This window comes from Pyrus communis, chromosome 2, assembly GCF_041283825.1.
Source record: "Pyrus communis isolate YQ-2024b chromosome 2, ASM4128382v1, whole genome shotgun sequence".
NCBI classification, from domain to species: domain Eukaryota; kingdom Viridiplantae; phylum Streptophyta; class Magnoliopsida; order Rosales; family Rosaceae; genus Pyrus; species Pyrus communis.
Window position 1 is genome coordinate 19395950 of NC_142566.1, and position 15298 is coordinate 19411247.

The 15298-nt window shown below is 35.6% G+C and overlaps 1 protein-coding gene across 6 annotated transcripts; it reads left to right on the forward strand.

Annotated features, from left to right (window-relative positions):
- The first annotated feature begins 9832 nt into the window (after positions 1 to 9832).
- On the forward strand, positions 9833 to 12728 carry LOC137713906 (uncharacterized). 6 transcript variants are annotated; one of them, XR_015956668.1, is made up of 6 exons: positions 9833 to 9999; positions 10131 to 10185; positions 10824 to 11006; positions 11120 to 11160; positions 11380 to 11633; positions 12383 to 12728. XR_015956668.1 is itself a non-coding variant. In XM_088685694.1 (5 exons), the coding sequence occupies exons 1-5, from the start codon at positions 10553 to 10555 to the stop codon at positions 12437 to 12439; spliced, it is 447 nt and encodes a 148-aa protein (XP_088541820.1). In that variant the 5' UTR covers positions 10194 to 10552; the 3' UTR covers positions 12440 to 12728. The 6 variants fall into 6 exon arrangements, 3 of the variants coding, with proteins under 3 accessions (XP_088541820.1, XP_088541823.1, XP_088541825.1); XR_015956669.1 differs by lacking the exon at positions 11380 to 11633 and having other exon boundaries at positions 9835 to 9999; XR_015956666.1 differs by lacking the exon at positions 11380 to 11633 and having other exon boundaries at positions 9838 to 9999; positions 11102 to 11160.
- Positions 12729 to 15298: the final 2570 nt, after the last annotated feature.

Below are 15298 nucleotides of genomic sequence, written 5' to 3' on the forward strand. Positions count from 1 at the left end.
GTAGAGGAAATTTTTACCCATAAAAGTTTTTTTAACTCCTAAAATATAGTCAAACTCAAAAAATTCATCTTCACACTATTAGAACAAGAAAACTCTTTCGGAGTTGGAGTGGGAAGGGAGACTTGGAAATTCACCACGAAACCGCATTATGTCTGGGAATCTTTCACAGTGAGAGGGAGAACCCACCAACCATACCATTAAAGAAAAACTAATAAAAAAAACTTAAAACGTTTAATTTTAATAAAAAAAAATCATGTTATAAGTTTTGTTTAATAATTAGTATAAGACTCGTATTAAAGTAGTCCAACTGAAAATGGCCCAATTATAATAAATTATAATTTGTCAATTTTACCCCTAACTTTTTTAGCTTAAGTTCCAGATTTTTGTCGTTAATGGAGTTTATCGTTGTTTTGCAGACCTTATTCTTTTTCTTTGAAACAAAAATATAGATCCTTATGCTATTTAATTTATATTTTGTATTATTTCGTTGAAATGTGATCGTCGTTATTATTCATAGTGTATTCAGGGTCCTATTTTTCAATTTTTCATCATTAGTGGAGTTCAGCGTTTGTTTCTCCAGAAAATAAATTTGGGATATGCATGTTATTCAATAATAACGACGGGTCACTGGTTCTGGACTGTAAAAATATACTGTTTCTGAAATCTAAGTTACTATTTCTGGAATCTAAGTCACTGTTTTTGGATCCAAATGAAATAGACACACTGATTTAAGGATTCTTAAATGTAAGCTAGAAAAGAAATAGTGAAATTCACTGTATTTAGATTCAAAGCAAAATAAGCACCATGTTTCTTAAACATAATCAACTGATGCATGAAAGAAAAGAAACAGTCAAAGGTTAAAACATAGATTGTTTCTGGATTTTGGTTCTTTTCTTTCCAAATGCACAGACAAAGCAAACATTGTATCTGATTTTTTTTCCAGAAACAGTATTATGTTTTGGGTTATCCAGAAACAGTTTTATGTTTTGATTCTTTTTTTTTTCCAGACACTTTTTTCGCTGGTTTTTGCAATTAAACTTCTTTCAACTTGTTTTGGCGGCTTTGTTTCGATGACTGCTTCATTTTTCAACTTTGATTTAGTTATTTTTGAGATGGGGGAATTCAATTTGATTGGAAGACAGGGAATTATTATAGTAGTTTTGTGCTGGATTGAGGTTGGTGAAAAGTCAAGACGATATCAAATCATTTAGGAGTATTTACGGAAGTGTAGATTTGTAGTGTGTTGGGCTTGTAAGTTTGACCCATGGACAATAATTTTGGATGGTTTTTTTATTAAACTTTGAGTCATTTTGGTTAAATAACATTTTGGGATGGTTTTTGGTTAAATATTTGTTGGCCCAAACCCTTTTCATTAAAGCTCCCTATTATTAAAATGAAATTTTATTTAAACTCATGTAACTTCTTTTTACATCTAACTTAAATTTAAATTGTTTATTGTTTATTTTAGCCTATTGTATAATTACTATTAAGTACAAAATGAAATTAATAATAAAACTCAAATTTATCAATAAACCCATTAAACCATACCATGACTTCTTGTTTATCCTACGTTCAATCTGACCAAAAACCTAATAGGTCTTGTACATATAAATAAGTTTTTTTTATTGATGGATGGTGATTTTGAAGTTTTGAATCCACCAAATAAGGTATGACTCAATATATGAGTATTTTGTTCGTTTGATTTCAATCTTTTTAAAGTTCAGAAGATGAGTATTTGGGTTTCAATTTTTTTCATCAATTCTGAATGGTTTGTTAAACTTTCTACAATTGGAAAATTTTAAGGAAAAACTTCTTACCAATGTTCTTAGACCATAAACTTCCTTGCTTGTTGATAAATATAAAGGGATGAATTATTTGATTTGTTGCTTATGCACATCAATAGAAAGAAAAAAGACAAATGTCTGGGTTTGGTAGCAGAAAATAAAAAATAAAAAATAAAAAAAAGTAGCCATGTAAATGCTAGTGGGAAGAAGGGATGGGGCAAGGACGCCTCTTTAAAAAAAAAATTCGATTACAAATTTGGGTTTGAGAGGGTAGTTTAGGTAATAAATTTGGGTTTAAAGGGAGATTAATTATTTAATAAAAATCAATATGGGTGAAGAGAGTAAGTTGGGTGTAGAAAGAGGTTACATGGGTTCAAATAAAATTTCTCATTATTAAATTGTGAAAGCAACTTTCGAAAGGAGACAAAAACATAAAGACAAACGAAAGTTTTGAACCAATGAGCAATAAATGATCAATATTTAACCATGAACCGATGAGCAATAAATGATCAATTTTTAACCATTCTTCTACGTTGCAGTAAATTGCGCTTCTAGTCGAGCAGTACCGATCATATTTTGAAAATTTTAACTTTGCAATATCGACGATATCTACTATAGTAGCATACTGCAACAGATTTGTCCTTTAGCGAGAAACATTTCAGCGAGAAAATTATCTTTCACGCTGTAGAGTTGCTTTTGGCGAGGAAAATTTTGAGTTCTCGCAAAAAGTGAGCTCATTTGGTCTCCTTACATCTCTAAGAAACAACGAGGAAAAAATCATTTTAGCAAGAAAATTCTTTTGTTGTTGTACGTAATGCTACCGAGGAAAAATTGTTCTTCTCGCTCTAGGTTTAGTGGGAATTATATTCCCTTCTCGCCAAAATATTAGCAAGGAAATTATTGTTTTTCTTGCTAAATAAATTTTTAGCGAGAAAAATGGGTTCTCGTTGTAGCATTCCCATATGATTTTCCAAAAGTTTCAAATTGGGTGCCTTTTATTCACACTTACAGCGAGAAATTTTGTATTTGGGTTGCATAAGTGTTCAACGAGAAAAATATTTCTCGCAGACGGCCCAAGTTTGTGACACCTAATATTTTTCTAAGTGTTATAAGGACCATACAATGTATAAGGATGATCCAATGCGTTCATCGTACTCTTATAGGGTTGAGGAGTGCATTTGTAAAAAATCATCAAAATCGGAGTTAAAATAACCGTTAAATCATAAGTTTTCATTTATAACCGTCGAAAGGTTTCGTCCAGTTACCTAATATTTGAATATCAGTTTTTTACGATTTTTTACGTATGCGATCTTGAAGCATATACAAACAAGTTTGATGGTTGGATCGTTGAAACTAGTTTTGTAGAATGTGTATTCCGTCAAAACGATAGATTCAACAAACACTTGGAGTTTATTTTATACTTCCATTAAGTATAACATAATATTTTGTGGTATCCATCAGTGCAAATATTTTAAATTGAAGATTGAATTTGTTCATAGTATTTTTATATGGTTGAGGGGTCTATTTGTAAAAAATCATTAAAATCAGAGTTAAAATAACCGTTAAATCGTGAGTTTTCTTTTATAACCGTTGAAAGGTTTCGTCTCGTTGCGATCTTGGACCATATACAAACAAGTTTGACGGTTGAATCGTTGAAATTAGTTTTGTAGAATGTGTAGTCCGTCAAAACGATAGATTCAATAAACACTTCGAGTTTATTTTATACTTCCATTAAATAGAACAAAATATTTTAAATTGAAGATCAAATTTATTCATTGTATTCTTATATGGTTGAGGTGTGACAACCCGTCCCGAATTATTCGTACCGTAGGTGTGAAATGACGATTTTGCTCTTGGTGGGTATTTGTCATTTTGTGGTGATTGTTTTGTTGTTTTGTTGGTTGCACCTGGACCACACACACCCACATCCACATCATCTTCCCCTGTGTATCTCTCTTTGTCTCGAACTCCCTATCTCTCTCTCCTTCTCACTTGTACGGACGAGGCTCAAAACCCTTGCAAATGTTGCAGATCGAAGTGGAAAATGATACATTTGTGTTCGTGAGGATCATACGAGTTCAACCATACAAATTTCAGGTAAGGAATCCTTTGATTTCACGTTGAACCAGGAATCTCCGATTTGGTCACTGTTCATGCACACGTGAATTATTGACTTTCAAGGAATTTGAAGCTTTTAGGAAGCTTAGTGAGGTCTTTAGGAAGCTCGGGGTGGTTCATTGGGTGGAATTGGACGTCGGGATCGTGAGTTGCGAGTTTGGCCGACTTTTCTTGAATTTCTCTGACAACATCTCGTGATCTTTGGGGCTTTAAATAGGTAAGGAAATGTTCTACAAGTTAAGAGCTTCAATTTGGTACTAGTTTCATGAAATTTGGTTGAAAAACGAGTGAGATATTAAGATTTGAAAATTTTCCAGTTTTCCGACGATGGCAACGGTACCGGAGGAGTGCCGGAGAAGACAAGGGAATATTCCGTTAAGTTAACAGAATATTCTTAACGGTGTCAGGTTAGTTTTAATAGAATCTATTAGTTTTCACGGAATATTCCCTAACAGCGATTAGGGAATCCGTCAGTTTTGGCCACGTGTGGGGGCGTGTAAGGGCGTGCCTTTGCCAACGCGTGGAGTCTCGAAAAATTATTTTAAAAATATGGGGATGTTCGTGAGGTTGAGTAGATCACGTTGGTATATCCAAACACCCCATTTGAGTATTGTATGAGAAGTTATTACCTAGTTTTGGTTATGTACATTAAATTGATGATTTTATAGTTGTTTCGCATATAGGTGAGACCCATTATGAGGACGAGTGCAGTCACTCAAGGTAAGGGGGTTACGACCTTCCACATATCAATGAGTGGGCTTTTGGTTTTCCGTATATACCTATATACTTGTGGTTTTTCCCAGAAAATGAAATTGAATGTTTATATGTTTTAAATGCCATGCGTAGTGTTTGCCTATTTATTTATGCATTAGTAGTTGTATATATGTATATTTAGTGATGCGGACGCACAGGTAAGTGCCAGGTAAGTTTATGGTTTATGATTGTGAATTAGTGGTTATGTGAGAGGCATAGAGAGCTTATAACTTGCACACCCGGTGTTAATGCTCCCGCCCAGAGTAGGGCACATTCATTCACATGATGTTCACCTCCTGCACCACACGCTTATCTTGGATCCAAGTTAGGTGCACAGTCCTGTCATACAGACCACTATAGGTGGTTCCGCCTCGTAGGTGATCCGCGATTATTCGCCCAGTCTTCACTTGATCGTAGCAGTTGAGCGTTTTTATTTACACCAAATCCTGTCGTACAGACCACTTTAGGTGGTTCCGACTCGTGTCCATGTATAGTTAGTGAGTTGGGGATTTGAGCTCTAGATTCAGCCATACAGGTCACGTTAGGTGACTCCGGCTGACATGTTACTTGCATTGATTAACATTACCTGGGTTACATACAGTTTATGTGGAGGCATTCGACATGGCATATTTATGAATATGTTTTTGATATATGTGTATATTTTATTTTTTAGGAAACTATACATGTTTTACAGCGAGGAGTTAGAACGTTTGATAATGAAATGATTTTGAAAAACTTTGTTTTTGCCCACTCACACTTTCTGTTTTGCGCCCCTCTAGGTTCTAGTTAGAAGCAGCTTTGGTGGTTTACGAGGACTTGACAGTGGTTCTGACAGGACATCACAAATGTAGGATCACCTTTGGGTGTTGTGTAATTAGTATTCGTTCTTCTAGATTGCATTTAGGCTTTTTGTGCTCTGATTATGTTTATCCCACTTAGTCTCACACTAGTGTGTTACTTTAACTAGTTTATTAGTAGTTTGATTTTTATTTATTCGTACTTTTATTATTATCTTTTGTTTCCGCACTGTGCACATGGCTACGTCACCCTCACGTGATGGCTAGCACGCCTTGATTCCGGTCGGGGTGTGTCATGAGGAGTATATTTGTAAAAAATCATCAAAATTGGAGTTAAAATTACCGTTAAATCGTGAGGTTTCGTTTATAACTGTCGAAAGGTTTCGTCGCGTTACCGAATATCTGAATGTCAGTTTTTTGCAATTTTTTACGTATGCAATCTTGGAGAATATACAAATAAGTTTGACGGTTGGATTGTTGAAACTAGTTTGTAGAATGTGTATCCCTTCAAAACAATAGATTCAGCAAACATTTGGAGTTTATTTTATACTTACATTAAGTAGAACATAATATTTTGTGGCATCAACTAGTGCAAATATTTTAAATTGAAGATTGAATTGGTTTATCGTACTCTTATAGGGTTGAGGAGTGTATTTGTAAAAAATCATTAAAATCACAATTAAAATAACCATTATATCGTGAGTTTTCGTTTATAACCGTCGAAAGGTTTCACCTGATTATCTAATAATTGAATATCAGTTTTTTGTGAATTTTTACGTATGCAATCTTGAAGTATATACAAACAAATTTAATGGTTAGATTAGCTATAAAATTTAATCTTACATATGTAAGATTAAATCTTTACTGTTGAATTTAATCTAGCAATTAATTCATAAAAGTGTTTTTGGCGGGCTGCCAAAATTTTGGCGTGGCGCCTAAAAACTAAATTGTATTTCCAAAGAGAACGCCATTCAGCGCTCCCTCCTCCTTTTCATTTCTCTCCCACAACTTCTCTGCCTTTCCTCTTTCAGAAACAAAACCCTAGCCTCCATCCTTCATTTCTCAAACTCTCTCGCAGCTTCTCTCTCTCCATCGCTCTGTCGCAATCGATGGCCTCGTCTCCATGTCGCTTGCTGCCCACCACCGAACATTCAAGAACCCAAGAGATCCAATCCAACAAAACTCAAATCCACACCTAATCCTCATCTCCCAGACCCAGACTCACGAGACCAGCTCATGATGTCCAGATCAGGCGCCGCCGACTCCGGCTTCTAAAGATTTCTATCAAATTTCTATCCGTTCGAGACGCCGTAGACAGCCCGACTTCACTCTTCTCTCCGTCGTTCTTCACCATCGATCCACCGCTGCGTTAATTTTTCGACCGTTTTGCAGGTGCAATTTAGAATCAGAAGCATGCACAGAATCTCCATCGCCATGGTCAGATCCGCCCCTCCATCTTCGCTACTCTTCATAAATTGGGCTCAACCGGGCAAGTCAGGATCCCAAACCTCCTGATCTTGGTGCAGACACACTCACAGGTAAAATTTTCTCACCTTCTGCTTTTAATTTCATCTCCGATCATAGTAGATCAGAGATCGAAGACGACACCAAGTTCTCAAATCCAAGATGAAAAGGTATAATCCACAGCTCTGCAACTGTTTGTGTCCCTGATCTATATATGCCGTTAGTTTTTTTTTTTTTAAATTTTTTTTTTCTTTTTTATGGCAAGTAGACATCTTAGAAGCTAAAGAAACAAGCGATAATGTCATCCATCACCCAACTGCGGTTGCATTTGGATTTTAGACAAATACATTCTTGATCAAACAAAATGGGAAAAATGGCATCAACAGCACCTCTTTAGAGGTACTAAATAAAACATATTTTTCCAGAATCCCATTAGCCTCCAAGACGCAAAACAAGCTAAGAGTAATTTATACAATGTAAATACATGAACTCTGTTTAAATTCTTACTCTTGTTCTCTCTAGTTTTTTGCTGTTTAGTTTCACTTCGCAGCATCATCATCTGTTCTTGCTGCTGCTTTTGATGCAGAGGTACTCAACCATGATATCTGAATCAAAATTCTGGTACTTTCTATTTGAGTGATTGTTATTTTTGTTCTCTGTAGTTTTAAGGTTTATGGATAAAATATCTGAGGCCGCTTTATTCTTTGATTTGATTCCAATTTGGCACTGAATTATTTCTTTAAGAACATTGCAAATGAGTCTATTTGTTTCTGAGATGTATGTTGTAAAGTTCTCTTTTTATAGCTTCCTACTTTAGGGCTTAATAACTTCAGAATTTGAACCACAACGATTAATTGTTTTTACTTCTCTGAAAATAGAAGTCTTCTTGGTCAGTCAATTTGCACTTGAATTCTCCTTAGTAAGTCATTTTTATCTGATGCGAAGACTTTTGTATCAATCATTGTTTTAGTTTATGAGACGAAATGAATTATAGTTGTGTCAAGCAGCACTTTATACTTGACTACTTTGTTATGAAACCCCTCATGCGGCTGAAGCACTTCTACTGCTTTTGAGGTTTATGTAAATATTCAAAGAAATCGCATGATACCAATAAATCAGAGGTTAAAACATAGTAAATCTTACAAGCAATGTGTTGGAAGAGTTTTGTGCTTCATAGATCAGTTTTGTTCTTAATGGCTGTCAAATAATGGAGTGTTGGTGGGATGTTCAATTGGTGTAGGTATTGGCGAAAGGATTAGAGTTTGGTAGGATTTGTGGTTGGGAATCATATCTTGGCAATCACATTTTTTGTTTTTCCCATAAACTAGGACAAATGGAGAGAACCTTCAAGACTTGAACTCCTGCTATCTTTGAAAATTTTAAAATCAAACAACACATAAATCTCATTTATAAGAGAAAAAAGGACACAAATTAAGGCTTTAAGACACTTCCAATCTCTCCAGTTCTCTCTACATTCGAGTCTTTGACCATTCAAACGGAAAGGAAAACATTTCAAATATCCTTCCACACCTTTCTTCTTCCATTCTATTTCCCTCAATCCGAAGATACTAAAACACCTTTAAAGACTATAGTGTCTGCTGGTTCTGTCAATGCTAAAAGATTCATAGCTCAAGTGTTCAGCAGAAAGTATCAATTCATTGCTAACTATGGGTTTATGTTTTTTTATCCGCCTCGCTCTGTCTGATGTGCCTGATGTTTATGTTCGGTTGAATTTCAACTTCTAGATAGGTTTATTATAAGTAATCTCATGGTGGTTTGGAAATATTAGTTTGTTTACAAACTTCTGTGTGCTATAATTGAGTGCATTGACTATTTGGATGGTACTGACTTGCTGAATAGAAGTTGTCATCTGTTTGGATAATGCATTGACTATTTGGATAGTACTGACTATTTGGATAGTACTGACTATTTGGACATATAGTACTGACTTGCTGATTAGAAGTTTTTTCAGCCCAGGTTTGGTAAGGGAAAATTTTATATTCTCTTTACATTTAACTTAGTTTAAATTCAGGTGATTGTGTTTTCAAATGTTGCCTGCTCTTACTCACATATATGTCAAAATGACAATGATTTTTTGTCTTTTGTACATTTGTAGTTATTGTAGAAGAAATTCTAGTTACAGGGAGAAACCAACTTCTTGCAGTAGGTTACTTATGAGAATGATTATCTTCAACTTACACAGTGGAATTTTACCTTCGTTAAAGTTCTCGCTAGACTTGCTACAACGAGGAAATGAGTGTCTCCTAGAAATTCATTCTTGCAACCTATGATTTGCAACAAGAAATAATATGTTCATTGTTGAAAACTCACCTACAAATTCCTCGCCAAAAGATATTTATAGCAAGGAATTTGATTATTTTTGAGAGGAATTTTATCCTAGCACATGTTATGGAATGCCAATATTTAGGTTGTCAAAAGGTTTTGTTGACCACATTTCAACCCCTTTAGCAAGGAATTTGTTACCACTCCAACTCAACCACGAGAAAAAGTTCCACTCTTGCTGTATCATTTCTGTGAGGAAATAATTCCTCACTGTACACATTCCCCGATGGGTTGTACGAGCGAGGAAATTTTTTCCTTGCTGAAAACCTTCAGCGATAAAACATCAACTTTCAACGAGGATACATGTCCTTGCTAAACTATTTTGTTGTAGCATATCAATTATATGTCTGCATTAAATTAAAATATGGTAAACTACATTTTAAAATATCTCAACATATAATATTTAGGGTAATGCTATTTTGAAAATTAAATGACAAGTAAGTTGATAATTGATTTATTATTTAAGCATTGATAAATGTAATCATTTTTATTGGTGATAACATTATTTAGCTTGCAAATTTTGTTTTCAAATTTAGTTTTCCTAGCATTATCTTAATATCTAAATCAGATTCATTGTTTAACTTTTTCCTCCCTTAGATAGTTGCATATGTTTGATTTGTTAATCCGCTTCTTACACATGTTGTTTCCTAATGGTGTAGGTGGGTTGCCGGATGCATGTGCAGATTACTCGAATAGACGAAGCTAAAAATGACTTGGTATTGAGTGAGAAAAAAGCTTGGGTCAGTTGGATTTTGACATTTGATTTATTCATGTTTTTTGTTGCTTGCAATGTTCTCTCATTGTTTGTTCTGAGATTCTATGATCTTATTTTTCATAAGAACTGACATTGGTTTGCCATATAATGTTTCAGGAACTTATACAACAACTAATCACCTTGCTTAGCTCTCACGCGACATACTTAACAGGTTAACAAACACTACCTATAAACTGATCTGCTGAGCTGGACCATTAACCTCTGTTTATATCCCTGCCACTCATCTTTTGGCCCTTATCAATAGCAAAATCTAGAATTGCAGAAACCCCAATTTTAATGAATATTATTTTTAGTTGATAATTAAAATTAATTGATGATTAATCTATTCCGTTGTGCCTTATTTTATCGCCAAATACTTTGAATATTCAAAGATATAGGGTTCACTATTTAATGAATACAATTTTGATGGTGGATTGCATTTCTTGAGTTATAAATGTGGTCAATCCATTATTTACTAGCTGAATAATCATAATGTTTTGGCCACTTATCTTGAATTTTGTTCAAATTGAAGAAGTCACATGTTTCTTTCCGTTGTTGAGGTAATCTCTCTGTTGAAAGCTTCTATTTCTTTTTTCTTTTTCTTTTTCTTTTTTTCATTTGGTAGATTTTTATTTTTTTTATTTTTTATGGATTTATGTATTTTTTTTCAGAGAATTCGAAATGAAATAGGAATAGCGGATTGAGCATAAACAAATTGATGAAATTTTTATTTGAGTGTTTGTGTTGGTCCTTTTTTGATTTGTTGAGGTTTGGAATTATTTGAGTTTTTTTGCTGTTACTACTGTGAAGGATGCTTGGCAATCGCGAAATGGGGGCCTACCTCTTTGGAAAGAGAAGTCTCGCTGTCCAACCTCTCACGAATTACAAACAAGGTGCTTTCTTGCTGGAAAAACCACTGAACCAGTAGAACTTTCCTCGCTTCTTCAATTTGATTCGAATAAATTTTTTACCCAGAAAAGCCAGCGTTTCCTGGTGAGTTTTACAGCTTTCTCAATGTTTTTGTGATTTTGCATTTCCTTTTGTGATTTTGAGGGTTTTGTTTATAGATTCTCTCACTCATCTCTCAGCTCTCTCTCACTTTTGAGGTACATGCGGTTGGATTCCGTTTGCTGCTGCTGATTTGCAGGTAAAGCTTCAATTACCATATAAAGTTTACGTTTTTCATGATTTCTTGAATTAGGGTTTTAAACAATGGAAATACTGCTAGATTCTTATCATTATGTGCAAATTACTGGCGATTTGGATTGGTGCCTGAGATTTAGAGAATGGCTCGCAGCTTTAATTTCTTTTTCCTTCATTATTACTGTTTTAAATTTTTTTATTGTTGGGTATTGATAATTTGTAGTCTGTGAGGGCTTCAATCTGTTGGAATTTTGAATGGTTATTGCTTCATCGGAATTTGGGTGGTCCAAATTTTGACTTAGAAGAAACCCATTTGATTAATATTTTTGGTGGATTGGTTCTCTGTGTTTTCTCTGTTATTTCTCCCCCAGTTGGAAAGTGGAAGCCCCAACTTTGAGCTCAGAGCTTGAATTTCTCAATTGTTCAGTTTCTCTGCACTCTCATCAGTCACTCTTGATCCTCTCTCTGAAGAACTGGGTAATTTTCCAGGTCTATCAAGTAATACTCCATTTAATTGCTTAATTGAGGTTTTTTGTTTCTCTTCTTCTCAAAAAAGTTCATTGGCTTTGATGTTGGGCTGAAGTAAATGGGAAATCATTAATTGGCATTGTTCAAGATATAATTATGTGTTTTTGGATTTGTGAAACGATTTGGCTAACGAAGATAGTGGTTAAAATAAATTTTTTGTCATAAAGTTTTGTTATCTTATTCTCTTTGTATCTGAAGTCTTTGTGTCTTCATAAATTTTAGTTCTCACTACTCTACATATAAATCCAAACTTTGACATGATTATATATAGCCCTCATAGTTGATCTATCAAGAATTTTGGTTTATCCAATTTTATTTGACTTCTATATATTCCTAATTTCATGAATTAAACTTGCCACGCCGTCCATCTTGGAGTAAGACTTGAATTGTGATTCAATTATAACAACATATTACCACTTTTTGTACTACTTTGATCATGCTTTATATATTGGATGAAGCTTCAATTAGTTCTACCAAACAAGCCCCAAATTCTTTCTGGTAATTGAGATTAGTATCTGATTGTTTGATAATCCTCTATATATTTGATGAAGCTTCAGCTAGCTTCTACCAAACAACCCCTGATTTCTTTATGGTAATAGAGCTTCGTCTCTAATTGTTTATTGTCTGATTAGATTATTATAATATTTGGGTTGTTGGATATGTTGGGTTTGAATTGGGTTTTTGTTTTCGTTTTTCAGAGTGATGGATTTTTGTATGAAATGCGCTCTACCCTGAATTCCAGTGGGGGTGGCTGAAGCAGCTGCCGGATATGACAAATGGCAGCCAAGGTTCCCTAAATTGCCCATCCTTTTAGTTTTATAAAGTATGACAATTTGATATATATGTGTGTGTGTGTGTGTGTGTGTGTGTATGTATGTATGTATGTAGAGAACTTACATCTCTTGACAGATTGTGTGGCTAGATAGGTTTTCACGTACCTGACCAAAATAAAGTTTATCATGTTATTCTGTCCAACTATTGATTTGTAACAACGTTATGCAAATACATTTTACACACCATTTTTATAACACAATTATTCCTGTATTTGAAGACTTATATACAATACTTATAATTCGTTTGACATTCTACTGCAACGTGCGGGTTAAATCCCTAGTCTATGCTACTTTGAGGGCGACGCAACTCGGTCTCAGAACCTGTCTGCTAGTCTTGAATGCCAGAATTCTCTAGCTCGTCGGCGAAGTGATTTCCTGGTCGCCAAACAATTAAGTAGCTCCTTCAAATTCCTCAAAGACTCATCCAATCCAACTATAACATATGGAGGTTCAGGAACTGAACCCAAATCATGAAATCCTTCTTGCTTTTGTATGACAACATTCTCTCTGTTTCCTACCAAACCATTTTTCTGGACAGTAGCCAAGGTCTCCCTCGAAACAGCCATGTTCTTGAACCCATTCCTTATTCCCTCCACAGTCAGTACCGTCAACAACCTGTCTAGACGCTTATCCAAATCGAGAAGTTGCTCGACACATTTATACCTCCTGAAGCCTTTCCACCGGCTACGTGAGTAGCACTCGAGAATTAGAACTATTTGTTTCACAATTTTTTCTACTTTCTCCAACACCTCTTTGCACTTCGCTATGTCTTTGAGCGGCTCTAACGCTTCTATCTTGGAATCGAGATCTCTGAGGAGCTCTTTAAACTTCATAGTCTTGTCCTTGACATCCTTAACAATCTCACTCAGCAATGCTCCTAAAGCAGCACCTGCAAAAAGCTCCCCAACTCCTCCCATTCCAGCTTCTCTCAAACAAAACCCGACACCGAAAATCCGAAAACTAACTCGTAATAGTTTCAATCAAAACTTAAAGACAAGAGAAGAACATAGCAGTATGAAAAACCCAAATAAAAATGCTCTCTTGATATAAGGAAGAATCCGATCCTGCTTCAATGGGAGGCTAACAATTCCTGAGCTGAATCCATTGGCTTACTTTTCCCTGTCCCCATTGAGTTACCAAGCAAGTTCAAAGCTGCTTGCTGTGAAACTTCGAAACCTATTGACTTTGCCATTGATTGACCAAGAAGAAGTTTCCTCTAAACAAAACATCGCACCTATCACACTCATGGCTGCCGATAAGAGAGTAATTACAATGCAATGATCCAAAGTGTTTTGTGCATGAGGGGAACCCTTCAACCACAATCAGTCGCAAGTTAGAACCCTTCAATTATGTTTCCCTTCTCCGGTCACCGCTAACTTCCAAGTCAACAACCACAACGGTGGTTTTTCTTTTCTAGAAACAATTAGTATATGCTCGTTCTATACCGATCCCTACCCTTATTATAAAATTTATTTTCTAGATTTTTCGGACCACCATGCTATCAGGGTAATTGGAATTCCGTTTTTTTTTTTTTTTTTTTTTTTTGTAAAACAATCAAAACTCTACTTTATAAAGAAAAATCCAAAAACTTCATCTTCTTGTTAAAGTTGTGAGAGTGAATGCCTACATGTTTTTAGTCAAAGATGAAAAGTGAGGAAGACTTAAGAATAGTAGCATTGTTGTTGTTTTTGTTGTATGATGTTTTTCAAAAGACACTTATTTCACTTTTGCAATTCTCTACGGATATGACTCTATATAAGGAACATTCCATGTATGATCACAATACACAGAAAAGAAAATAAGTGGAAAGCAATAATATCAATATCCATTCCTTCCTTTTTTTACTTGCAATCATTTTGTGTTATAGTTACGAAAATAAACAGTGTGATACTTGCACCCGCTTCACTCATGTCCCTAGCAAAGGTTATCTCTCTAACTTTTGCCTATTTGTAACACGTTATCAACATGACTCTCTCTAACCAGTTATCATTTCCCTTTGCCGAAAAATGCTTCCTCCAAGAATCTTACTGTTCTTCTTCCTCATTTGCCTTACCTACTTGATGTACCCTCACCAAGATCTGCTAGCATCATGCCTTCTCCTAGTTCTCAATATAACAATTACTTATATTTTTTATTTCTTGTTTGGTGTAGCTCCTGATTACTAACGTAGTGTTTATTTATGTTAATTTTATTACGATCAAAGATGGTGTGTTACAATTACCCATCTTGAACTGCAGATTTAATTTTATTGCAATTTTAGGTGGTGCGGTATAATCGTCCACCCTAGGGCTGGGCAAACGGGGCCTGGACCCGCGGTTCGGGGCGGGTCCAAGCGATTCGGGGCGGGTACGGGGCGGGTTCTGTTTTTAAAATTCTAAAACGGGGTGGGGCGGGTCGGGTCCATGTCATTTGCGGGGCGGGACGGGTCCTAATTGCTGAGGAAACGGGTCCCCGACCCGAACCGTTTCCACCTTCCAAAGATGCGTTGATTTAATCTGATGCGTTGATTTAATCTGATCACTCTGTCTCTGCCTGCCAGACTCCCACACCCACAGTCGATTGACTCAACTTGACACCCCACTCCCCAAATCTCGTCTCCTCTCTCGTCTCAGACCTCGCTCGATCGTCTCAGAGTCAGACCTCACTCCGTCCAGATCCAACCCTCCGTTTCCTTCTCTCCCCTCTCGATTCTGCATGTTCCGCCTCCTTAGCTTCTGTTTGGTTTCCGAGAATCTGTTTTCCCGAGAAATTTTTTGATTTTGTTGTTTGTGTTGAGCTGTG